The 27,038-nt window shown below is 39.7% G+C and overlaps 1 protein-coding gene and 1 long non-coding RNA gene across 3 annotated transcripts in view; one reads left to right on the forward strand and one right to left on the reverse strand.

Annotated features, from left to right (window-relative positions):
• MTMR8 (myotubularin related protein 8) overlaps positions 1-20,997 on the forward strand; it is a 256,913-nt gene extending 235,916 nt beyond the window's left edge. For both annotated transcript variants that reach the window (XM_043895248.1, XM_043895249.1), the window contains one exon: positions 20,525-20,997. In XM_043895248.1, coding sequence (XP_043751183.1) covers positions 20,525-20,857 — 333 coding nt within the window. In that variant the 3' untranslated portion in view covers positions 20,858-20,997. The remainder of the gene's footprint in view (positions 1-20,524) is intronic.
• On the reverse strand, positions 1-26,809 carry LOC122689106. Its single transcript, XR_006339722.1, has 3 exons — positions 26,774-26,809; positions 23,444-23,446; positions 1-396 (listed from the first exon to the last, which is right to left on the reverse strand). It is a non-coding gene; the product is annotated as an uncharacterized LOC122689106 (long non-coding RNA).
• Between the last annotated feature and the right edge of the window lie 229 nt (positions 26,810-27,038).

Below are 27,038 nucleotides of genomic sequence, written 5' to 3' on the forward strand. Positions count from 1 at the left end.
AGCTCATGCTTCATCCAGCCCAGCATTTCACATGATGTACTCTGCATATAAGTTAAATAAACTAGGTGACAATATATGGCCTTGATGTACTCCTTTCCCAATTTTGAACCAGTCAGTTGTTCCAGGTCTGGTTCTAACAGTTTCTTGAACTGCATGCAGATTTCTCGAAGACAGGTAAGGTAGTCTGATACTCCCATCCCTTTTAGAATTTTCTACAGTTTGTTGTGATCCACACAGTCAAAGGCTTCAGTGTGATCAATGAAGGAGAAGCAGATGTTGTTGTTGTTTTTTTCTGGCATTCCCTTGCTTACTCTATGATCCAATGAGGTTTACAATTTGATCTCCGGTTCCTCTGCCTTTCCTAAACCCAGCTTGTACATCTGGAAGTTCTCGGTTCTCAACTGGGCCAAAGCAGAAACTCTCATATGTATGATCAAATGATTCTCGATAGAAGCACTAAGATCATTCAACAGAGAAAGGATGAAAGGATGTCTTTTCACAAATGATGTTGGTAAAATTATATCCACATACCAAAGAATCAAATTGGAAATTATAGGGGAAAGTTTCATGATATTTGATATATCAATTATTTCTTGTATATGTCATTAGAAGTAGAGACAACAAAAGGAAAAATAACTGTATAAATGGATTTCACCAAAATAAAAAACTTTGTCTATAAAAAACTATTACTGAGAATGAAATGAGAGAAAATATTTGTGAACCATATATCTGATAAGGGATTAGTACTTAAACACAAAAACAACAAAATGTCCCTGATTAAAAATGGGCAAAGTACTTAAACAGACATGACTCTAAAGAAGATATACAAATGACAATAAGTACATGAAAGGTGTTCAATGTCACTAATCATCAGGGAAATGCAAATCAAAACCACAATGATATACCATTTCACACCTGTCAAAAGGGCTATTACCAAAAAGACCAGAGGTAATAACTGCTGGCAAGGATGTAAAGAAAGGGAACCCTGGCGCACAACTGGTGGGAATGTAAATTAGTAGAGCCACTAATAAAAACTGTATGGTTTCTAACCATAAAAGGCCCTTGATTTTAAAAAAATGTATGGTTACTCAAAAGATTAAAAGCAAAACTACCATATGATCCAATAATTTCACTTCTAAGTGTATATCCAAAGGATACAAAATCATTGTCTCAAAGAGGCATCTGTACTCTCATGTTCAGCAGCATTATTCACAATAGCCAAGACATGGAGACAACCTAAGTGTTCTATGCTGCGCTTAGTTGAACAGTTCTGTCTGACTCTTTTGAGACCCCAGGGACTATAGCCCACCATGCTCCTCTGTCCATGGGGATTCTCCAGGCAAGAATACTGAAGTGGGTTACCATGCCCTCCTCCAGGGGATCTTCCCAAACCAGGGATCGAACCTAGGTCTCCCACATTTCAGGCAGACTCTTTTTCCATCTCAGCCAACAGACAAATAGGTAAAGAAAACATTTTAGATATAGATACATAATAGTATTCAGCCATTAAAAAGAAAGAAAGCCTGCCAACTGTGACAACATAGATGGACCTTGAGGGCACTATCCTAAGTGAAATATCAGACAAAGACATACTGAATGATCTCACATACATGTGGAATCTAAAAACATTCAACTCATAGAAACATAAAACTCGCAGAAACAGTAGAATGGTGGTTGCCTAAGGTATAAGGGAAATTGGGAGATATTGGTCAAAGTGTACAAACTTTCAGTGACAAAATTAATAAGTTCGGGGGATCTAAGGTACAGAATGGTAAATACAGTTAACAATACTATATTCTATACTTGAAAGTTTCTATGAGAGTTTTTTCTCACCATAACAACAAAATGATAAGTATAGGAGTTAAAAGGTGTTTTAACTAACCTTATTTTCATAGATAGTCTACATTATATATGTGTATCAAATCATCACATTGTATACCTTAATTTACATAATGTTACATGTCAGTTATATCACAAAAAAGCTGAAAAAATAAATTAAAAACTAGAAGTTAAAAAAGTATACTCTCAGACCACAATAGAATTATGCCACAAATTGATCATCAAAATGTAGCCATAAAAGTCTCATATATAAGGAGATTAAACAATAAATTTCTAAACAACACATGGGGCAGGGAAGAAGCCTGAAAAGAAATTTTAAATGTTTGAAAGTGAAAATTAAAAATACAAGTTATCAAAATCCAGGGAATGCAGTGAAAGTAATGCATTGAGAGAAATTATAGTGTTAAGTTAGAAAAAAAAAGAAAGAGCTAAAGTAACTAATATAAGATTCCACATTAGGAAACTAGAAAAAAAAAAAAAAAGAGCAAGTTAAACCAAAAGAAGGAGAAAAAAATAGAGCAGACATTGAGGAAAATTATAAAGATCAAATAAGACAGAAATTCAATAAAGAAAATAACAAAACCAAAAGCTTGTTCTTTGCAAAGTTTACTAAAATTGCTAAGCCTCTAGCCAAGTTAACTATGTGAAGAAGAAAGAAGATATAAATTATTATTTGGACAATAAAAGGGTAATAAGAGAATATTATGAACAACTCTGTGTCCACAGATTTGATAACCAAATGAAACAGACCAATTGCTTGAAAGACAAAATCAACAAAAATTCACACAAGAAGAAATAGACAATCTGAATGGGCCTATACCTATTAATGAATTGAATCAAGAAATAATGAAACAGAATAGAGAGCCTAGAAATAAGCCATAATTAAATAAAGCATAATTATATGTTCAATTAATCTACAAGAAAGGATACAATTGGGAAAAGACAGTCTCTTCAATAAATGGTACTGAAAAAACTAGACTGCTACATGCAAAAGAATGAAGCAGGACCACTTCATTACACCATATACAGAAATAAACTAAAAATGAACTAAAGACTTAAATAAACCTCCTACAATAAAACAGGCAATATGCTTTGACATTGGTTTTAGCAATATTTTTTGGACATGTCTTTTCAGGCAAGGGCAACAAAAGAAAAAGTAAACAAATGAGACTAAAAACTAAAATGCCTACTTTTTTTTTTTTTTTTGCAGGTACAAAGTTTATTATTAGAGACAGAGCACAACAAGTGGGAGGGCATATAGAGAAATGCTTTGTTTAGTTAAGATAGAAGCAAGGCAGAGATACACACCAGGAGAGAAAGGTAAAATGCCTTTTACAGTGAAAAAAGCTATCAACACAAAAAGGCAACCTACTGAATAGGAGAAGACACTTGTAAACAATATAACCAATAAGGGGTTGATATCAAAAATATATAAAAATTTATACAACTCAATATCAAAATACCAACAACCCTATTAAAAATTGCAGTAGTGATGAATAGACTCTTTTTTCCCCAGGGAAAGCATACAAATGGCCAATGGGCACATGAAAATATGCTCAACATCACTAATCATCAGGGGAGTACAAATCAAAACCACAAAAAATACCACACCTCACTCCTGTCAGAATGGCTATTATGAAAAAAACAAGAAACAGTTGTTGGCGAGCATGTAGAAAAAAGAGAACACTCATACACTGTTGGTGGGAATGTAAATTGGTACACCAAGTATGGAAAACAGTATGGATAATCCTCAAGAAACTAAAAATAGAACTACTATCTAATCCACAATTCTACTTCTGAGTACTTATTTGAAGAAACAAAATTAATTCAAATAGATATATGTACCCCTGTATTCATTGCAATACTACTTACAATAGCCAAGATATGGAAGCCACCTAAGTGCCCATCGATAGACAAATAGATAAAAAAGAGGTAGTATATATTTAAAAATGGAATATTACTCATCCATAAAAAAGAATGAAATCTTGCCATTTGCAACAATGTTGATGGAGAGAAATGTCAGAGAAAGATGAATATTATGATTTCACTTACATGTTTTGTAATCTATGAAAGAAAACAAATGAACTAACAAAGTAAAACAGAAACAGACTCATAGGTATGAAGAACAAATTGGTGGTTGCCAGAGGGGAGGTGTGTTGGGGGATGGGCAAATAGATAAAGGGGATTAAAAGATAAAAACTTTCAGCTATAAAAAAAGTCATGAGACTGTAAAGTACAGTATAGGGAATATAGTTAATGATATTGTAATAACTCTGGTGACAGATGGTAACTAGATCTTTCATGGTGATCATTTTATAATTTATAAAAATAGTGAATCACTATTCTACACTTGAAACTCATGTAACATTGTATGTCAATTATAATTTCTAAAAAATTAACAACCTTACAAAGCAAATCACTAGTCTTAGATGGGTTCACTGATGGATTCTATCAGACAATTAAGGGGAAAAATTATACCTATTATCTACAGTTTCTTCCAAAAATTGAAACAGAGGGAATACTTCTTATCTTACTCTATGAGGGGTTTACCATAGGTGGCACCAGTGGTAAAGAATCTGCCTGCCATGCAGGAGATGCAGGAGACGCGGATTTGATCCCTGGGTCGGGAAGATCCCCTGGAGTAGGAAATGACAAGCCACTTCAGTATTCTTTTCTAGAAAATTCTGTGTACAGAGGAGCCTGGCAGGCTATATAGTCCATGGGGTCGCAAAGAGTTGGACACGGCTAATCATGCACGTGCGCGCACACACACACACACACACACACACACACACACACACACACGATGAGGCCAGCATTATACTAATACCAAATCTAGACAAAAAAACTTCATAGGAAAACTACAAATCAATATTTATCATGAACATAGCTGCAAAATCCCTCAACAAAATATTAGCAAATCAAACCAAACAGTGTTTAAAAAGAATAATGCAACATTTAACAAGTGGAATGACCACAAGTTTGGTTCAACATTTGAAAATCAATTAATGTACTTCATCATAGCAACACACTGATAAATAAAAATCACATCATCATTTCAATAGATGCAGAATAAACATTTGCGATATCAAACACTAATTTATGATTTAAAAAAAAAAAACATTGAAATGGGAGTGCAGGGAAACTTCCTCACTTTGATAAACAACATCTGAGAAGCCTGCAGCAAACATCATACCTAATGGTAAGAACCTCAAAGCATTCCTATGAAGGAATTCCTACGAAGGAATCAATATCAATAGATATTGATTAGCAAGAATGCAAGGATAACTCTTGTTACTACTCCTTTTCTACATCATACTGGAAGTCCTAGCTAAGAAAAGAAAATAAAAGGTATAAAGATTCAGAAGGGAGATATAAAACTGTCTATGTACTAGATGACATTATTGCATATAGAAAGTCCAAAATAATGGATGGAACAACTTCTGGAACTAATAAGCAATTATAGCAAGCTTTCAGGACACAAGGTTAATATATAAAAGCCAACCATTTTCCTATATACCAGCAATGAATAAGAAGAATTTAGAAATTCAAAACACAATACCATTCACATTAGCAACAAAAAATACATAGGGACAGGTTTATCAAAATATATGCAAGATCTACTTGAAGAAAACTACAAAACCTTGATGTATGAAATCAAAGAAGAAGGAAATAAATGGAGAGATAGTGCTTGTTAACGGATAGAAGACAAAATGTTGTCAAGTTTTCAGTTCTCCAACTTGATCTATAGATTCAATGCAATCTCAATCAAAATCTCAGGAAGTTTTTTTGTGACTATCAACAAACTGATTATAAAGTTATTATAAAGTTCATATAGAGGGGCAAAAGATCCATAATAACTGACACAATATTGAAAGAGAACAACAACAGAGGGCTGACACTACTCAACTTCAAGACTTACTATAAAGCTATAGTAACCAAGAAAGTGTATTATTGGTAAATAATAGACAAATAGATCGATGGAAAGCTTAGAAGTAGATCCATGTAAATATAATCAACTGATCTTTGACAAAGTAGTAAAGGCAACACTATGAAGCAAAGCTAGTCTTTTCAACAAATGGTGCTGAAACAACTGGATATCCACATGTAAAAAAAATGAATCTAGACAAAGACCTCACACTTTGACAGAAATTAAAGATGGATCACAGACATATATGTAAAATGGAAAACTATAAAATTACTGGAATATAACCTAAAAGAAAACCTCGATGATCTTGGGCATGGCAATGACTTTTTAGGTACAACACCAAAGGCAGGATCTAGGAAAAAAATTATTGATAAGCTGAATTTAATTTTTTTAAGTCTGATAGGCAAAAGACACTAGTAAAAGAATGAGAAGCCAAAGACTTGGAGAAAATTTTTACAAAAGAGACATCTGCACAGCAGAAAATAATACAACACTGTAAAGCAACCATACTCCAATAAAAAATTTAAAAGATACCTATGATAAAAGACTGCTATAGAAATTACAAAAAGAACTCTTAAAAGTCAACAATAAGAAAACAAACAACCCAATTAAAAAATGTGACAAACATTGTAACAGACACCTCGCCACAGAAGGTATACAACTGGCAAATATGCATATAAAAAGATGCTTATGTCATATTAATCAGGGAAATGCAAAATAAAACAATAAGACACTACTGCACACCTATTAGAATGGCCAAAACCATGAATATTGACAACACCAAATGCTGAGAAGGGTCTGGAATAATAGGAACTATTGTTCATTGCTAGTAGGAATGCAAAATGGTACAGCCACTTTGGAAGACACTTTGGCAGTTTCTTACAAAGCTAAATATAATTTTACCATACAATCCCATCAATCAAACTCTGGAATTTACCCAAAGGAACTGATAATTTATATTCCCTCAGATGGGTTTCCATGGTTGCTCAGACAATAAAGAATCCATCTGCAATGCAGGAGACATGGGTTCGATCCCTTGGTCAGGAAGATCCCCTGGAGAAGAGAATGGCTCCCCACTCCAGTATTCTTGCCTGGAGAATTCCATGGACAGAGGAGCCTGGTGGGCTACAGTCTATGGGGTCACAAAGTGTTGGACACAACTGAGTGACTAACACATTTCAGTACTTTTCTTTTGCACAAAACCTGCATACAGATATTTCTAGCAGCCTTATTTATAATCTCCCAAACTTAAAAGTCACCAAAATATTCTTCAATAGATGAACTTACAAATAAACTGTGGAACATCCAGACATTGGAAAATTCTTCAGCACTGAAAAGAATGAGATATTAAGTAATATAAAGACATATAGGAACTGTAAAAACAAAAACAAAACCATAGAACCCTCAATTAAATAGAGTTGGGAGAGAGAAGGAGGAGCTCTCATGCCCTATGAGGATAGCAGAGCCCAATAGAAAGATGGACTTCTTTCCTGGCAAGAACTCTGACAAAGAAAAGTCATGAATTCTGTTTACTATAGCCCTCCCAACTTTCTTTTCCTCTCTATAAAAGTGTTCTTTCCTTGCTGTGGGAGGAATTCAACATGACTCACCATGGTTACTGACTCCAAATTGCAATTCTCTGCTAATATTGAATAGACTAATTTTTGCTTGAGAGATATCTGATACTCTACTTGTTTTAGGTCAACAGAATCTTAAATTCACATTACTAACTGCGAGAAGCCAATCTGAAAATGCTACATTCTAAAAAAGGCAAAACTATGGAGACAATAAAAACATCAGTGTTGCCTGAGCTTGGGTAGGGGTAGGATGAATAGGTGGAGCACAGAGGATTTTTGAGGAAATGAGAATACTCTGAATAATACTATAATGATGGCTACATATCATTCAGTTCAGTTCAGTTCAGTCACTCAGTCGTGTCCGACTCTTTGCGGCCCTATGAATCACAGCACGCCAGGCCTCCCTGTCCGTCACAAACTCCCAGAGGTTACTCAAACTCATGTCCATCAAGTCGGTGATGCCATCCAGCCATCTCATCCTCCGTCGTCCCCTTTTCCTCCTGCCCCCAATCCCTCCCAGCATCAGGGTCTTTTCCAATGAGTCAACTCTTCGCATGAGGTGGTCAAAGTATTGGAGTTTCGGCTTCAGCATCAGTCCTTCCAATGAACACTCAGGACTGATCTCCTTTAGGATGGACTGGTTGAATCTCCTTGCAGTCCAAGGGACTCTCAAGAGTCTTCTCCAACACCACAGTTAGATATAAATATTTGACCCAATCATAGAACATACAACACGGAGGATGAACCCTCATGCAAGCTATGAACTTAGGGTCATTATGATGTATCAATGTAAGTTCATCGGGTGTTATAAATAGCCCACTCTGGTAGGGGATGTTGATAATGGGGAAGACTATTTGTGAATAGGGACAGAGTATTTGGGAAATCTATGTACCATCCTCTCAATTTTGCTATGAACATAAGACTTCTCAAAAATATAAAGTTTTTTCTTTTCTTTTTTAAGTGAGTAAGATGGTAACACACGGACATCACCAGATGGTCAACACCAAAATCAGATTGATTATATTCTTTGCAGCCAAAGATGGAGAAGCTCTATACAGTCAGCTAAAACAAGACCAGGAGCTGACTGTGGCTCAGATCATGAATTCCTTATGGCCAAATTCAGACTGAAATTGAAGAAAGTGGAGTAGACCACTAGACCATTGAGGTATGACCTAAATCAAATCCCTTATGACTATACAGTGGAAGTGAGAAATAGATTTAAGGAACTGGATCTGATAGACAGAGTGCCTGATGAACTATGGATGGAGGCTCATGACATTGTACAGGAGACAGGAATCAAGACCATCCCCAAGAAAAAGAAATGCAAAAAAGCAAAATGGCTGTCTGAAGAGGCCTTACAGATAGCTGAGAAAAAAAGGGAAGCAAAAAACAAAGGAAAAAAGGAAAGATATACCCATTTGAATGCAGAGTTCCAAAGAATAGCAAGGGGAGATAAGAAAGCCTTCCTCAGCAATCAGTGCAAATAAATAGAGGAAAACAATAGAATGGGAAAGACTAGAGATCTCTTCAAAAAAATTAGAGATACCAAGGGAACATTTCATGCAAAGATGGGCTCAATAAAGGACAGAAATGGTAGGGACCTAACAAAAGCAGAAGATATTAAGAGGTGGCAAGAATACACAGAAGAACTATACAAAAAAGATCTTCATGACCCAGATAATCACGATGGTGTGATCACTCACCTAGAGCCAGACATCCTGGAATGTGAAGTCAGGTGGCCCTTAGTAAGCATCACTATGAACAAAGCTAGTGAATGTGATGGAATTCCAGTTGACCTATTTCAAATCCTGAAAGATGATGCTGTGAAAGTGCTGCACTCAATATGCCAGCAAATTTGGAAAACCCAGCAGTGGCCACAGGACTGGAAAAGGTCCGTTTTCATTCCAATCCCTAAGAAAGGCAATCCCAAAGAATGCTCAAACTACCACACAGTTGCACTCATCCCACACGCTAGTAAAGTAATGCTTAAAATTCTCCAAGCCAGGCTTCAGCAATACATGAACAGTGAACTTCCAGATGTTCAAGCTGGTTTTAGAAAAGGCAGAGGAACCAGAGATTAAATTTCCAACATCCGCTAGATAATCAAAAAATCAAGAGAGTTCCAGAAAAACATCTATTTCTGCTTTATTGACTATGCCAAAGCCTTTGGCTGTATGGATCACAGTAAACTAGAAAATTCTGAAAGAGATGGGCATACCAGACCACCTGACCTGCCTCTTGAGAAATCTGTATGCAGGTCATGAAGCAACAGTTAGAACTGGACATGGAACAACAGACTGGTTCCAAATAGGAAAAGGAGTACGTCAAGGCTGTATATTGTCACCCTGCTTATTTAACTTATATGCAGAGTACATCATGAGAAACACTGGGCTGGAGGAAGCACAAGCTGGAATCAAGATTGCCAGGAGAAATATCAAAAACCTCAGATATGCAGATGACACCACCCTTATGGCAGAAAGTGAAGAAGAACTAAAGAGCCTCTTGAGGAAAGTGAAAGAGGAGAGTGAAAAAGTTGGCTTAAAACTCAACATTCAGAAAACTAAGATCATGGCATCTGGTCCCATCACTTCATGGCAAATAGATGTGGAAACAGTGGCTGACTATTTTTCTGGGCTCCAAAATCACTGTGGATGGTGATTGCAGCCATGAAATTCAAAGACGCTTACTCCTTGGATGGAAAGTTATGATCAATTTAGACAGCATATTAAAAAGCAGAGACATTACTTTGCCAACGAAAGTCCATCTAGCCAAGGCTATGGTTTTTCTATTAGTCAGGTATGGATGTGAGAGTTGGACTATAAAGAAAGCTGAGCTCCGAAGAATTGATGGTTTTGAACTGTGGTATTGGAGAAGACTCTTGAGAGTCCCTTGGACTGCAAGGAGATCCAACCAGTCCATCCTAAAGGAGATCAGTTCTGGGTGTTCATTGGAAGGACTGATATTGAAGCTGAAACTCCAATACTTTGGCCACCTGATGCAGAGAGCTGAATCATTGGAAAAGACCCTGATGCTGGGAAAGATTGAGGGCAGAAGGAGAAGGGGACGACAGAGGATGAGATGGTTGGATGGCATCACCGACTCTATGAACATGGGTTTGGGTGGATGCTGGGAGTTGTTGATGGACAGGGATGCCTGGCGTTCATGGGGTCGCAAAGAGTCAGACACGACTGAGCAACTGAACTGAACTGAACTGAAGATGGCAAGTAAATATCTATAATAAAATGATTGATTAGTTTTAAAATGAAATGCTACAAAAAACTTCACCCTTAATATCATGACAATTTAGAGAAACCTGCCCTTCAAAACCCACCAACTACCAAAACTTTAATAAAAATTAAATAACTGATATGAATAGTTCTGTATCCATTAAAGAAATGCAATTCATTATGTAAAAACTCCTCTCCCCAAAAAAATCTCTGGGCCCAGATCATTTCACTGGAGAATTCTACCAAACATTTAAGAAATTAACACCAGTCTTGTGAATTTACACAATTTCTTCCAAAAATGGAAGAAAGAAGATTTATAAAGTCATTTTATGAGGTCAGTATTACCCTGATACCAAAATCAAAAAGAGAAAGAAAAAAGAAATCTACAAACCATTATTTTTCATCAACCTAAGCATAAAATTCCTTACCAAAATATTAGGAAACGTAACCCTGTGCATGCTAAGTTGCTTCAGTTGTGTCCAAGTCTCTGAAACCCTCTATGAAATGTAGCCCACCAGGCTCCTCTGTCCATGGGATTCTCCAGGCAAGAATACTGGAGTGGGTTGCCATGCCCTCCTCCAGGAACCTAACCCCACGATGCACTAAAAATTATTTACCATTTCCAAGTGGAATTTATTTCAAAGATGAAAGTGATTCAGCATTTCAAAATCAATGATGGTAATCCACCATATAAACAGGTTAAAGAAGAAAACTTATATGACCACATCAATTGATGTAGAAAAAGTATTTAAGAAAATCCAACATACATTCCTGATATAAACACTGAGTAAGCTATGAATAGAAGGGAAGTTCGTGAACCTAGACGAAGGGCATCTATTTAAAAAACCTATAGTTAACATCATACCTAGTATAAAAGACTAAATGTTTCCCGACAAGACTAGGAAAAAGCAAAGATGTTCACTCTCATCACTCTTTGTCAATATATTTCTGGAAGTTCTAATCACTACATAAGACAAGAAGAGGAAATAAGGCATACAGATTGGAAAGGAAGAAATAAAGTTGTCCCTATTTGCAGATGACATGATTGACTACATAGAAAATCAAAAGGAATATACCAAAAACAAAAACACTGAAACTAGTAAATTCAGCACTGTGGCAGGATATAAAATCAAAACACACACACACACACATACATCATATTTCTATATGAACACATAGAAACCAAAATTAAAACCCAATGTAATTTACAATGTATCCAAAGAAATTGAAATACTTAGGTATACACTTAATAAAATATGTACATGGTACATACACTGAAAACTACAAAATGTGATGAAAGAAATTAAGGACTTAAATAAATGTAAAAACATAACATATGTAGAAAAGACAAATAGCATACAATATCACTTATTTGTGGAATCTAAAGAAAGGATACAAAGGAACTTATCTACAAAACAGAAATAGTTACTGATGTAGAAAACTAGTGTATGGTTACCAGGGAGGAAGGAGGGATAGGGATAAATTGGGAGACTGGGATTGACATATACACACTACTATATATAAAAATAAATAACAATAAGGACCGGGCTACCCAGTACTCTGTAATGGCCTATATGGGAAAAGAATCTAAAATGGAGTGGATATATGTTTAAGTATAACTGATTCACTTTGCTATACACCTGAAACTACCACAACAGTGTAAGTCAACTATACTCCAATAATTAAAAAAAAAAAAAATACCATGGGTTCAACACAGTAAAGCAGTCAATTCTCCTGAAATTATTATGTAGACTTAACACAGTTTCTACCAAAGTCTCAGCAATTTTTTGTAGACATAGGCAAGCTTATTCTAAAAGGTATTGATAATTAAAAGCTTCAGGTTCTAATATAGCTAAAACAATCCTGACATGGAAGAGTAAAATGGGAGTAATCACTTTAGGGTTAAGGTTAGGGTAATCACTTTATTCATAAATCCTATGATGTAACTGGAGTGATAAAGACCTGTGCATAGATGTTCATAGAATGTTTTTCCTTAATAGCCAAATAACTACATACAATCTAGATGTCTTTCACTGGGTCAATGGTTAAACAAATCATGGTACATACATACCACAGAAACAAACAATGCAGGCAACAACTTGGATGACTCCCAAGGGTATGCTGGGTGGAAAAAAGCTACTTTCAAAGGGTACAGTTTCACTTATATAATTTTGAAATGTCAAAATTATAGAAATGGAAAAGAGATTAGAGATTGCTAGGTTAAGAACCAAGGAGGGAGAGTGGGAAAGAAATAGATATAGCTATAAAAAGGAAATCTGAGATATCCTTATTGTGCTAGAACTATTCTGTATACTGTCTGTATATTCTGTATGTTGGGGTGGTATACAAAGAACCTACTATGTGATAAAATTGTACAGAAGTAAACAAACACTGAGACACACATGACTACAGGTAAGCTTGGGAAATCTGAATAAGATAGGTGAGTCAATGTCAACATTCTACTTAAGGCACTGCATTGTCTTACAAAATTCTACCATTGGAGGAAATAGTAAAGTCTACAGGGGATCTCTGTATGTCAATATGCAATTATCTCCAAAATTTTCTATTTAAAAAATCCTACTATTTTTTTTTCAAGAATAATACTGCATCATAAATAGCTTGTTTGTTGGCTGCTAATCAGGTTTGCATGAGACCTCGGGTAATAAACAGCTACAGGCCACTGCCTCAAACTAAGCTGAAGGAGATATGCTTTTTCATGTTTCCAATGGTCAGTCATTGATCACACTGGGACACACTTGACACTTTCCTAAGGAGTTATCTGACCTCCTGTGAACTCCCTGGTGCTGTTAAAGTGTAAGCAGGCTGCACAACCACTTCATGAATTGGCAGACAAGACTTGGAAAGGGATTAGATAGATCTTGAAATAAATAGTTGATGGAACTGAGCTGTTTCCACAGAGATAAGATGATATCTGGGATCAGATCCCCAGAGGGCTGTTTTGGGACAAACAAAGTGACTGTGTTGTCTGATGTTCTAATAGTAAGTGAAAATTGGATCAACAGTTGACCTCAGGAGTGTTTTATAGATGCAGATAGAGGCTTGGCAGAAAGAAGGACCAACTGAACTGTCCAATAATGAGATGTGCTACTTTTGGATGTGTTCTATTTTTGGACGCATAGAGTGTTCTATTTTTGGACGCATTTAAGCAGAAGTCATTGAACATCTCAGAAATGTGGACATTTCCTTTCAATATGCAGATTCTAATACCAAAGTAATCATGTAAAACACAGCTGCTGGTATTTAATTGCAACACATCTCTTGTTCCCTCACTGGCTTTTCTTTTTCCCTGACTGGAACCTTCTCTTTTGTGATAATTGGAAGGGGAAAAAAGTACTCTGAGGTCTTGGAATCAATGTTCTATATAGACTGCAATCTCTGCAGGAAAATTCAAGTTATTGTTTTTGGTGGCATGTAGGGACACAAAACCCTGCAATTACTCCCTGGACTAATCTGAGAGATTGATATGGACACAAGATAACCATTGTTGCATTATGAGAAATACCAATTGTTTTCATGTCTGTTTTTCCTAATAAACTGTGAACTCTTTCAAGGATACCATATTTTACATTTTTTTAAAGTTCTTCCTACATCTAGAACCTTACACATAGTGGCTTCTCAATAGTTTCTCCATAAAGTGTTTCTCAGGCATGATCAGATGGTTTGTGGTGTAGTTTGTATAACAAACGCTAGGCTGGCATTTCTTCCCAGGAGGAAGAAGGTGCTCGCTTCCACTTGCTTTTTTTGGGTGATATCTAAGGTAGATAATGTGACTATTTCTAAAAATATCTCTCTACCATTTCCTTCATTTAATGCCAACCAGAGAGCTAAAACAATACTTTAAAGATCTGAGCTTTTGACAGAGTTCCTAGTGCTGGACACATGAATCTGGTTCGATGTCTTAGATGTGAAAAGGGTGGAAATGCTGTGGATATTTTCTTTAAGCTGAGTCTGGTGGGTTGGTGGACAGGGGAGGCATTTATAAATTGATCAGGGCCAGCTGAGTGACTTAGCACACATAGGGCCTTCTAAACTTTGGAAAACCTTGTTGATGTATGTTCCAGTGTGGCATTCTCTGCTTCCCACCATCCTCCTCACTCTTGGGAGTAGGGGTATTGGGGTGGAGGAAGGAGAGGGCAATGTGTTGTTGGTCATTCAAAAAAGGAAATAGGAAATCCAAAGAGGCTAAGTTAGGAAGAGGAAAAGAAGAGGCCTGGGACCAGAGGAAGGTGTGCTAAGGAAAACTGGGCCTTCTCTGGCCCCTTGGTGAAAGGATAGGAACACCCACAGCCAGGAGTCTGGCCTTGTAGCCTATTTGAATGGTGGGGAGGGGTACCCTGGGACACACTAGGAGCCTAAGTCTCAGCACAGCCAGACACCTGTCAGTCAGTCCTTCCAAGACTTCCCCATGGATGGCCCTGCTCTCAAAGGGATCTCTCCCAGAATGGCATTAGTAAGATAACACGGCCTTCAGAGCGAGGTGGAGGCGGGGTGGAGGGTAGCCTAAAATTAGCCCTCTGGATCTATTCAGCCAGACTGCAGGCAGTGTTATTAACAGTGGAAACTGGGGGCTCTGCCTGCTCCAGCCCCTGGGGCAGTAGGGGGCTCCCCTTGGAGGGGCCACCAAGGCCCAGTGCTTCGCAGAGGTGTAGGGGCAGTCTGGTGAGTACCTGGAGCCTAGAATATGACGATGCTATCAGGAACAAGTGAACTCTTAGGGCTGCCGGGTGGTGAACCTATGATCACCACCCTTTGTAGTCTTTCCACTGGGTCTGGTTTCTGGCGGTGCTTGGGAGGTCAGTGAGGAAACCTCACAGAGAGAAGGACAGGTTCCTGCTGTGTTTGTCCCAGGAAAGTATGTCTGCCAGGGCTCTGGGATTCAAATGGGCCTACTTCTTCAGGGAAATTGCTTCAGTTATGCAATACAGGAAAAGGGAAGGTTTGTCTTTGTGTCCTTGTTTAGCATTTGTGAGTATGTGTGGATGCAGAAGGGTAGGTTCAAGGACAGAAAGGCAGAGCTCCTCAATGTGGAGGGGAGGGGAAAACGAGCGTTAAAAATAGTCTATTAATGCTTGGCAGACTATTCTGGGGCCTACTGAAACCAGCCACTCTCCCAAAGGAGTTCTTAACCTAGATTCACAGACACCCCCACAAGAGGGCCTTAGATAGAATGCAAAGAGTCCAAAAATACAGATGATATGAACAAACACTTTTATTTCCCCTTAATCTAACTGAAATTTACTGCTTCCTTCAAGGATGAATGCAGGCAGCAAATAGCAATCATATTACTAGTTCCTGTAACTTGGTCACCAGAAGAAATCATAGATATTTCCTTTCATATTACAGTTGTGACAGAGATCTAGAAATGCCATTTGTGCTCATTATAACTTAGAAATTATTAGTAGAGCTTGTTATTTAATGTGTTAATAAAGAACTTTTATTACTATATCATGCAATTTTTAAAATATTTTCATAGCTATTTTTCAATATAATTGGTTTCCTTTAATTCTATGTATCTTATGGATGGAGGGACACATATGCCTGTGGCCGATTCATGTTGATGTATGGCAAAAACCATCACAATATTGTAAAGTAATTATCCTCCAATTAAAATAGATTAATTAATCTAAAAAGAAAGAAAAAATTAAAAATCATTCTGAGATGGGGCCAGAGACTTAATAAGATTGTCACAGGGGCTGATGTCACCAAAAAAGAGTTTAAAACCCCTGCACTTTGGGGATCAGGAGAAGGATCCTTGCACAGAATGTCCCCACATAATAACTCTGATTAATAAACAATAGTACGGTGAGGTTAGACAATAGATGACTTAGATTTTCTTACCCTATCTAATGAGGTGAGGTACAATTCACTCAAGTACCCAGGGCTGCTGGGGTTTATGTCTTGTTCTCCCTCTGGAGGCTCATTATATTGGCCCTGCTGTAGGCTCATAATATGACCTTGGTAAGATCTTCAGCATTTCCCTTCATACTCCCTTTCCTCTTCATTTCTCTGAACATCACTCCCCCAAGAGTAAGATAGTAATATTGTAAAATAGTAAGATTTATTTTATTTAATGATTTTGTAAAGAAGTTACAAATCATATGATTAAGGTCCTGGAATCCAGCATGACCCTCAAACCTGAGGATTCTTGGAGCTACAATACAACTGCTTGAGGCAAGGAGGAGGGATATGTGTTTGCTTTTCAGGTGGTAATAGAAAGTACAGGATGGGGTGTAGGGAAACCTGGATTCTATTCCATCTCTAAATTGAAGTTATGGAGCTTTAACCTCTGGAGGAAGCAGTAGTCATAGAAATTGAAGACCTAAGTAGTAATAATAATCATAGTGAAAATGGTTACTGAGTACTACATTCAAGTGGTATTGTAAATATTTAAGATGTATTAACTCATTTAATCCTAACAATAGTCCTCTGAGACAGATACTACTATTACTCTATCTTTACAGATGAAGGAATAGACATAGAGAGATTAAATGACCTGCCCTAGGTCACAGAGCTACTAGTGGTAGAGATGAGATTGAAACAGAATCCTAGACCATGTTTTACTACTTCCATATATGTACTCCCAATCTGCAGTGGGGACAAAACAGATCCACACAGAAGGAGTTGTGATACAGTGTGATGACTGCTCTAGTGCTATAAGAGCCAAGACTCAAGGAAGTAACCCATCAGAGGAAGAAGGAAAGCATGTGAAAGAAGGAAGCATGATATATATTAAGAGCCATAATTTCTCCTCCCTTATCGATGGATTTTGGAGTATAAGTAGAGAAGTGGTAGAAAGTGAGGCTGGAGATTTGGGCCAAGGTTTTCTCATGAAGGACCTGTAAGCTTGGCAAGGCATCTGGGCTATACTCTGAAAGAAAAGGGAGTCATTAAAGGATTTAAAATAGAGGATTGGCACAGACAAGGTTTATATTTTTAAGTGATCACTTTAGCAACAATAAGAAGAAATTATTGAAAAAGTAAACTAGCTAGGAGACTACAGTAAGAGTTGATGCAAAAGATGATAGAGGCCTAGATAAAGTACTGGCAATGAGTATGAGCCTGAGAGGGGTAGCCTATAGAGGTCTCTAGGAAGTAAAATCCATATGATTTGGTAATCAGTTAGATGGGGATGGGAGAAAGAAATAAAGAGGCCTGACATTAGTCTTGGGTATTTGGTTTGGTTGACCAGTTGGATGATGAGGAACTGAGATGTGGATCTAGTTTGGTGATGGTGATGGTAGTAGTAATGGTGTGATAGTGCTGATTTTGAAGTACCTGAAAGAATTCTATAAATACATACCTTTGCTGAAGAGAGAGCTGGGGTACTTGGAGTAGTGGGCTTGAAATCATCCTGATAAAGGTGAAAGCTATAGCTCTAGAAGGAGAGAACACGGAGGACAGAACTATTTCAGGGGAGAACAGAGTGGGGGAAATCAGAAGAGTGTGCTGGCCAGGAAGCTAAGAGAAGACTACATAGGAAGAAGTGGTCAGATGTTCCAGGAGAGTCAGAAAAGGAAATATCTGATAAATAGCCAGTAGATTTAACCACAAGGATGACTTTTAAAGAACTATTCAGTGTATGATTAAGGGTGGATGGAGCCACTGCAGAGGGTGGAAAAGTGACTTGGAGGTGAAGAAGAAAAGAAAGGTAGCTAGAGTAGGACAAAGGACCATAGAAGTGTTTTGTTTCCAAAGATGACTGAGGGAGAGGAACCAGTGGAGAGACTGAAGGCACAGAGGAAGCTCACCTTTGAAGATCTAACATGTGGTAGCTCAGTTTCTCTTGGGGCTTCCCTGGTCGCTCACCCAATAAAGAATTCTCCTGCAATGCAGGAGACTTGGATTTGATCCCTGAGTCAGGAAGATCCCCTGGAGAAGGAAATGGCTACCGATGCCAGTATTCTTGCCTGGAGAATCCTGTGGACAGAGAAGCCTAGTGGCTACAATCCATGGGGTTGCAAAGAATCAGACATGACTGAATGACTAAGCATACGTGCACACACACTCTTTCTCTTAACAGTTCCATGAGGCAGGGACAATTATTTCTGTCTTATAAATGAGGAAACTGAATCCCAAAGAAGGGAAGACACTTGCCCAAAGGTTACTCAGATAGAATATAGGGGTGCTGAGTTGCAAACTTAGATCTGTCTGATTTCTAAAATCCTGTTATAATTGCACCCCAAAAATGGATAAATAATAAATATATGGAGTTGATGCTGATGCATAGGGAGAGCTAAAGTTGAGGGAGACCCATCCACCCACCTCACAAATCATTCTATGAAGTGTGTATTCGAGGTACCAGGCTAACAAAGAGGGGTCGAGGTCGATGGTGAATATAAGGAGGTGTGTGGCCTTGAGCCCAGGGCTGCAGGGTATGGGAGAGGATGAAGACTCTACTTCTGAAAAACCTACCAGCTTATCCTGATGACATTACAAACTGAGGTGGGTGACTTTGACTTTGGAGTATTACAAACAGGACAAGAAAGGTCAAAGCATTAGCTTGAGTCAGTCACTGGGCGATGAGTAATTTTGTAGAGCCTGGGGGTAATGAGACAAGAGCTGAGGGTTGAGGCAAGGCTCCAGGCTGGGTAGAGCAGAGAGGATGGGAAAAGGCTTGACTCAGAGAGATGGGAAAGATTGAAGTCAGGAGGAGAAGGGGGCAACAGAGGATGAGATGGTTGGGTGGCATCACCAACTCAATATACATGAGTTTGAGCAAAACTTGGGAGATAGTGAAAGACAGGGAAACCTGGCATGCTATAGTCTATGGGGTTGCAAAGAGTTGGACACGACTTAGTAACTAAAAAAAACAACAGCAGAGAGATGGAGAAGCCATAGTTTCCAAAGAGTTGCTGGCAATCAAAGGTGCTCCTGGATTGGAGTGGTCCTGGTGGAAAATCTAGTTGTCAACAGAGAGAAGGACTTGCCCTGGAAACCTCAACTATTTCTTACTATCTCTTTAAGTTTATTTTACTTGAAGTGTATTTCTTATAATGTCATTTCTTTATTTAATCAGTGAATGCCATTCACCATCCATTTCCTGAGCAACTCTGTTGCCTGAAGCATGGGACCTGAGTCTGCGTGGACATCACTTATGAGGGGCTATTAAGAGGTTGAAAAGTAAAAGTGAAAGTTAGTCACACAGTTGTGTCTGACTCTTTGTGATCCCATGGATTGTAGCCTGCCAGCTTCCTCTGTCCATAGAATTCTCCAGGCAAGAGTACTAGAGTGGGTTGTCATTTCCTTCTCCAGGGGATTTCCCAATCCAGGGATCAAACCCAGGTCTCCTGCACTGCAGGCAGATCTTTACCATCTGAGCCACTAGGGAAGCTTGTGAAGTTGTTGAATCTCATCTAAAAGGCTGAGAGGTAGAATTGAGGGCCTGCCCCCATAAGACTGATGTCAGAATGCTCAGGGATGACCGCTTGACACCACAAAGCACCATTCTGTTGGCCTAGCAACTGCCAGACCAGAACCAACTCATTAGCCCACACATTCTGAATTAAGATTCATCTATCAACTTCCTAGCCATGATGTAGACTCTGCCGGGAGTGGAGGAATAATAAGATGGATACAGGAGTCCTCACCTTGGAGTTTACACACTGATGAAGCACAGATAAGTGGAAATAAGATGTGAAAGTTCATAGCTAAAGCCTAGTTGTAATCCTTTAGAATCCCTGAGAAGGGGCAGAGATTAGGGAAGGCTTCCCAGAAGTAGGAGTTTGAAGAGTAGGCAGAACAACATATGCAAAGGTACCAGGCTGTGAAATGACCTGATCTATTTTTGCAGCCATCTCTAGGGTCTGAAATAAGATGGAGTAGGAGTTAGAAGCAGGGGGCCAATGAGGGAGGAGCCTGATAGTGAAGGATGGGGGAGCAAGCATCCAGGCTTTCGATGGCAGCCCTCAGTCTCCTGTTTTTGTCACCCACAGATCTGGCATATCCTCCTGCTCATAATGAGAATAGTTTTGCTCCAATCAGCCAAGGTGAAAACCTCATGGACATCACCAAGATCTTCTCCCTCCTGCAGCCTGATGAGGAGGAGGATACCGACACAGGAGAGAAGCAGGCTCTCAATCAAGCAGTGTACAACAATGATTCCTATACTTTGGACCAGCTTTTGTGCCAGGAGCGTTACAAAAGATTTATCAACAGTAGGAGTGGCTGGGGTGTCCCTGGGACACCCTTGCGCTTGGCTGCTGCTTATGGCCACCTTAGCTGCCTGCAGGTCCTCCTGGCACATGGTGCTGATGTTGACAGCTTAGACGTCAAGGCACAGACACCACTTTTTACCGCCGTCAGTCATGGTCATCTGGACTGCGTGCGTGTGCTTTTGGAAGCTGGTGCCTGTCCTGGTGGTAGCATCTACAACAACTGCTCTCCTGTGCTCACAGCTGCCCGTGATGGTGCTGTTACCATCCTGCAGGAGCTCCTGGGTCATGGTGCAGAGGTCAATGTCAAGGCAAAACTACCAGTCTGGGCATCGAACATAGCTTCATGTTCTGGCCCCCTCTATTTGGCTGCAGTCTATGGTCACCTTGATTGTTTCCGCCTACTTTTGCTCCATGGGGCAGACCCTGACTACAACTGTACTGACCAGCACCTGTTGGCTCGAATCCCACGGCCCCGCACCCTCCTCGAAATCTGCCTCCACCATAATTGTGCGCCAGAGTACATCCGGCTGTTAATTGATTTTGGTGCTAACATCTACCTTCCATCTCTCTCCCTGGACCTGAACTCGCAATATGATAAAAGCACTGCATTGCTGGTACAGGCCCGAGGTGAGTGTCAAGCAGACCAGCTCTAATAGGTCTCCTGGCTTGGATGTCCCAGGGACACAAATCACCCCCTAAGTTAATATTTCTGGGGTGAATTGGAGAAAACACTATTGTCTCCCCTTTCTTGGGGCCCTAGTAGAAAAGAGGTTACAGATTCCTTTTTAGGAGAAGGTTCACTGAGATGAGGTAAGGTTTGCACAATCCCAATTTGTGGTTCTGGCTCTGCCAATGACAGTTTTGTGGCCTTGAACATGCCTTCTCTAGGCTTCAGTGTGTCCCCATTGGTACCATGCATTTTAGGGCAGGGAGGGGGACATTTCTTAGAAGGGAGAGAGCAGTTAGGGCTGCAGTAGCCAGGGCAGGATGGATGTAGGCTTGGGTGGGAGAACCACACTGAGAATTGCTTCTCAAAACCTGTTTTTCCTTACTGTAGCCACTCCACGGTCACTGCTATCACAGGCTCGTTTAGTTATCCGCAGATCCCTGTGCCACACCAGCCAGCCACAAGCCATCGACCAGCTGGATATTCCCCCCATGTTGATTAGCTACCTCAAACACCAACTGTAATCTTGCAGCCTCCCCAGAAACCTACAATGCCTCCAAGAAATCACCTGGGGATCCAGGTAGCTGGAGGGAACTACAGCTCTATGCACTCACCCAAAGCTGCTCTCCTGTATTATCCTCCACAATAAAATCCTCAGAAAATAAATCCTAGGGGCTGTTGTGTCTGGTGTGTGTTAGGTTGGGGGGGGCACAGAGTTCACTTGGGGAAGGTGTCTAGTTGGTCATGGGAAAGAATTATACTGATCTGGCATTCAACAGGCATAGGAGCCTGACTTCTGAAAGATAAAACTAACCCAGTGGCCTATACCTCCCCACCAAGATCCTTGAGACAATTGGCACTGTAATGTCCTAGCAGCAAGGTCCTGAATAAATCAGGTAAGTATAAGGGTAGCATCATCTTGTTCAGCCCTGGGTCTCCATTGAATCTTTGGCTGCTACTGTTACTGAACCAAACTTGGGTCCACAACCAATCTATTGACACCAGGTTGTGGTGAATGAAAGCCACCTTTTCAGGGGCTGTTGCCTGTCAAGACTGGCTCGACAAGCAGGGTTTCCAAAAGTGTGATGTGGCAAGAGAATGAGAAACAAGGCACAAGAATTCACAGAAAAGCAAGGATCAAGGGACCAGGGGGCCAAGACCACTCCAAAGTGAAGGTGCCGAAACTGAATCTAAGCCAGCTTTATTATACTTTCAGCCATGAATGAAAGAATATGCAGGGAGTTAAACTATAACTCATGTGGCCTTCAAGGCCAAAGAACAAAATGATCATTAACCATTGAGTAATTAAGAAACAGTAATCAATAACAAATCAGTAACTAATATTCTTATCTATAGATTTTCCACCAGATATGTAAAACATGTGACTCTGAGACACCAGTTGAGAAACAGTCTGGGGTTGGTTTTCCAACCCAGGATCATATCTTGTTTTCAAGATTATGAAGTGTTCCCTCTGGACTTGTTCTAAGAGTCTCATGCCTTATAGCATCCAGTTTATCAATAATTATAAATTTATTTTGTGGCCCTTACCGGGGCCTGCTTTTCTTTTATTCTTCCTGTCTCCTGCAGTTGCCAAACACCTTTGAGTCAAATGGCCAAGGAGTCTCCCATTCACTCACCTTGAATCATAGGCTGCATTATCACTAGTCTATTATATAGTCAAGATCTAGCTAGGAACACAAATTACCAAATATTTATGACAACAGATTTAACATGGAAAATGGTTACATAGGTGATAGGCAGAGAATCTAAAAAGGACAGGAAGTTATAGATTAGTGAAAGCAGGAGTCTAACACCATCCTTAGGCTAAAGGGGTGAGGGAAGAGATATGTCCAGAGGCTAGGGACTTGGGTCACTTGATGGAAAGTGAAATCACGGGTCTATCATGGGTATCCAAACAAGAGGAAAGGAAGAAACACCCTCTCCTTTACATCATTCTTGCCCATCAGTCTGCTTCCAGTGTTTCACTGGAGTAAACTACAGGTCAAATAATATTAGAGCGTGGGAAACACAACCTAGAGGGGTCAGCCCCTCTTGCAACATCTGGCAGAGCAGGGCAAGGTGGAAAATGGACAGTGGAAGGAGGTTGTATGACCTGAGCCAGGAATTGGATCACACAGCAGAATTGGAAGTATACTGATAGCAGAAGCCATAGAAGAGACACAGCAGAAATGCCACCAAAGGCACAAAAGGTAGAGCCTAAGTACCCTGACATCCCCACATTTCTTACCTTCCCATCAGTGCCTTCCACTGGTTGAACCCAACCAGAAGATGATTGACAAGGAAGCCTGGGAAATGCAGCCTGCAGTGTTCAGTCAACCTATGATGTGGAGAATAACAGGGGAAGGAGGCAAATGGGGCCTGGACCAGCACAAATAGCCACCCAAATCCAGATCTAGGCACCTTCAATTTTGCTAAATCTTCATCCTTTCACAGTACCTTCTTTTATATCTCCTGCACAACTGTGGGTGAAGATATGGATGAGCAGTTAGAGAGATACAAGGTGAAGGCATAGAGGATGCAAGCCCAGATAATAGCTATGTGGGAAGTACTTTTGATGTTTAGAGCTTTTCCTCAGAGCTGTCTTGACAGACCCACCCCCCACACCCCTACATAATTATCTCCTATCATGCAGAACAGGAGGAAGGGAATGGGGTCGAAAATTACTTGCCTCTCCTTCTTCTTACTGCCTGCACACTCCCCTAGCTCCTAGTGCTTGAGAACCTTTAGAAAGGAAGGCAAGAAAACTGGCCATCTATCCCCATGGTCCTGCCCCATGCAGCTTCCAGACTTTCAAATGCATAAGGCATTTTGGAGGACAGTGCAACTGTTTATGTCCAAGAAACAAGAGAAGTAAAGGACTGGAATATATTATAAACAGACTTCAGGGCAGAGAGCCACAGGTATCTTTTATCTTTCTTTCAATCTGGGTTCCTGATGGGTGTTATCTGGGACCCCACTCCTTGTTCTGTTCCCCATCCCCTTAGTCAAGGTTTAGGAGATTTGGAGTCAAGTTCAGCAGCCCCATCTATTGGGTTGGCCACAAAATTCATTTGGGTTTTTCTGTAAGGTATTATGGAAAAACCTGGATGAATTTTTTTGGCCAACCCAATACTTTATGACCCAGGGAAAATACACCCTTCAAATGGGGCCTGCCCAGAGTAGCCTCTCCTGTGCCACCTAGAATACAGATTCCCTGCTTGACCTTTGAAAATGTGTGGATACTCTTGGCATGCCAGAAGACTTGCATTTGATGAGGATGTAGGAGCACAGCAAATCCTAGACAGAGAGGAAAGGCTGAAACTCTTTGCCCTATTTCCAAGATAATCAGATTGAGAACCTTTCAAAGTTAAGTGCCCATGTTATTGGTAGCTCAGCACTCCAGGTCTCTGAGCTATTGTTCTTCTACTGGCCTGTGCTTCTATGGACAGAAACAACTTTAAGGCCTGGTACCTTGGTCTCTTTCCCATCCAGACAACAGACCAGGAGTTAAAATGGATCATCTCAAATTCTGATGATGAATCTTCTGAGGCAACTTTCCCTAGGAGATATGAGGAGAAGGTGCCTGGAATGAAAGCTCACTCCTGCCTTTAGTCTCTTGTTGGTACTGCCCCTAGATGTTAATCTAGCTTCCTTCATATCCCCATTACAACCAGCAGTTTCCATGTACTTTGTTTTCCCAGTTAGATCTTGACTATAAGCTAGACTAGTGGGAATGCAGCTTCCAAGAAAGCCAAATTATAACCCTTCTCTCCCTCTCTCCTCCTAACATTTATTTTACTTTCTTCTCTCCCTATGTCCTACCCTCCCTTCTATACTGGAATTGCCATGAGCCTAGGGCTGGCTCTGCTCTGCACATGACACTAACAAGTCTGCATTCTTTCCTGTAATAGGAAAATTATTTCACTTTATTCAGAAAGGTGGCTACCAAAGACAAGATCCAAATTGCAAATGGTCCACTGTCTGCAGAAACCAGAGAGTTATCCTTCAGGTACTAATTTGAGGGAAAGGATAATGGAAGAGGTGGTGTTTGATCTTGGCCTTGAACGGTGGAAAATGTTGTAATTGGTAGAGAGCAAAAAAAAAAAAAAAGGTATTAGTCGGGTAAACTCAGTGAGCAAAGTCATTGTTGCTGTTAAGTCACTCAGTCATGTCTTTATGACACAATGGACTATAGCATGCCAGGCTCCCCTGGCTTTCACCATCTCCAGGAGTGTGCTCAAACTCATGTCCATTGAATCAGTGATAGCATCCAACCATCTCATCCTCTGTCATTCACTTCTCCTCCTGTCTTCAATCTTTCTCATCTTCAGGGTCTTTTCCAGTGAGTTGGCTCTTCGCATCAGGTGGTCAAAGTACTGGAGCTTCAGCATCAGCATCAGTTCCTCCAATGAAAACTCAGGATTGATTTCCTATAGGATTGACGGGTTTGATCTCCATGCATTCCAAGGGACTCTCAAGAGTCGTCTCCAACACCACAGTTCAAAAGCATCAGTTCTTTGGCCTTCAACTTTCTTTATAAACCAACTCTTACATCCATACAATACTTCTGAAAAAAACATAGCTTTGACTAGATGGACCATTGTCAGAAAAGAAATATCTGTGCTTTTTAATACAGTGTCTAGGTTTGTCATAGCTTTTCATCCAAGGAGCAAGTGTCTTTTAATTTCATGGCTTCAGTCACCATTGGCAGTGATTTTTAGAGCCCAAGAAAATAAAGTCTGTCAATGTTTCCATTGTTTCCCCATCTGTTTGCCATGAAGTGATGGGCCCGGATGCCATAATCTTAGTTGTTTGAATGTTGAGATTTAAACCAGCTTTTTCACTCATTCACCTTTATCAAGAGCCTCTTTAGTTCCTCTTCACTATCTGTCATAAAGGTGGTGTCATCTGCATATCTGAAGTTATTGATATTTCTCCTGGCAATCTTGATTCCAGCTTGTGCTTCATCCAGCCAAACATTTCGCATGATGTACTCTGCATGTAAGTTAAATAAGCAGGGTGACAATATACAGCCTTGACTACTCCATTCAAAATTTGGAACAAATCTGTTGTTCCATGTCTGGTTCTAACTGTTGCTTCTTGACCTGCATACGGGTTTCGCAGGAGGCAGGTAAGGTGGTCTGGTATTCGCATCACTAAGATTTTTTCACAGTTTGTTGGGATCCACACACTCAAAGGCTTTAGCATAGTCAATGAACCAGAACCAAATGTTTTTTTTTTTTTTTTTTTTTCTGAAATTCCCTTGCCTTTTATATGTTCCAATGGATGTTGGCAATTTGATTTCTGGTTCCTCTGCCTTTCCTAAATCCAGCTTGAACATCTGGAAGCTCATGGTTCACATACTGTGAAGCCTACCTTGGAGAATTTTGAGCATTATTTTGCTAGCATGTGAAATGAGTGCTCAACATTCAGAAAACTAAGATCATGGCATCTGGTTGCATCACTTCATGGCAAATAGATGGGGAAACAGTGGAAACAGTGGCTGATTTTATTTTTCTGGGCTCCAAAATTACTGTGGATGGTGATTGCAGCCATGAAATTAAAAGACGTTTACTCCTTGGAAGGAAAATTATGACCAACCTAGACAGCATATTAAAAAGCAGA

This window comes from Cervus elaphus, chromosome X, assembly GCF_910594005.1.
Source record: "Cervus elaphus chromosome X, mCerEla1.1, whole genome shotgun sequence".
Taxonomy (NCBI): domain Eukaryota; kingdom Metazoa; phylum Chordata; class Mammalia; order Artiodactyla; family Cervidae; genus Cervus; species Cervus elaphus.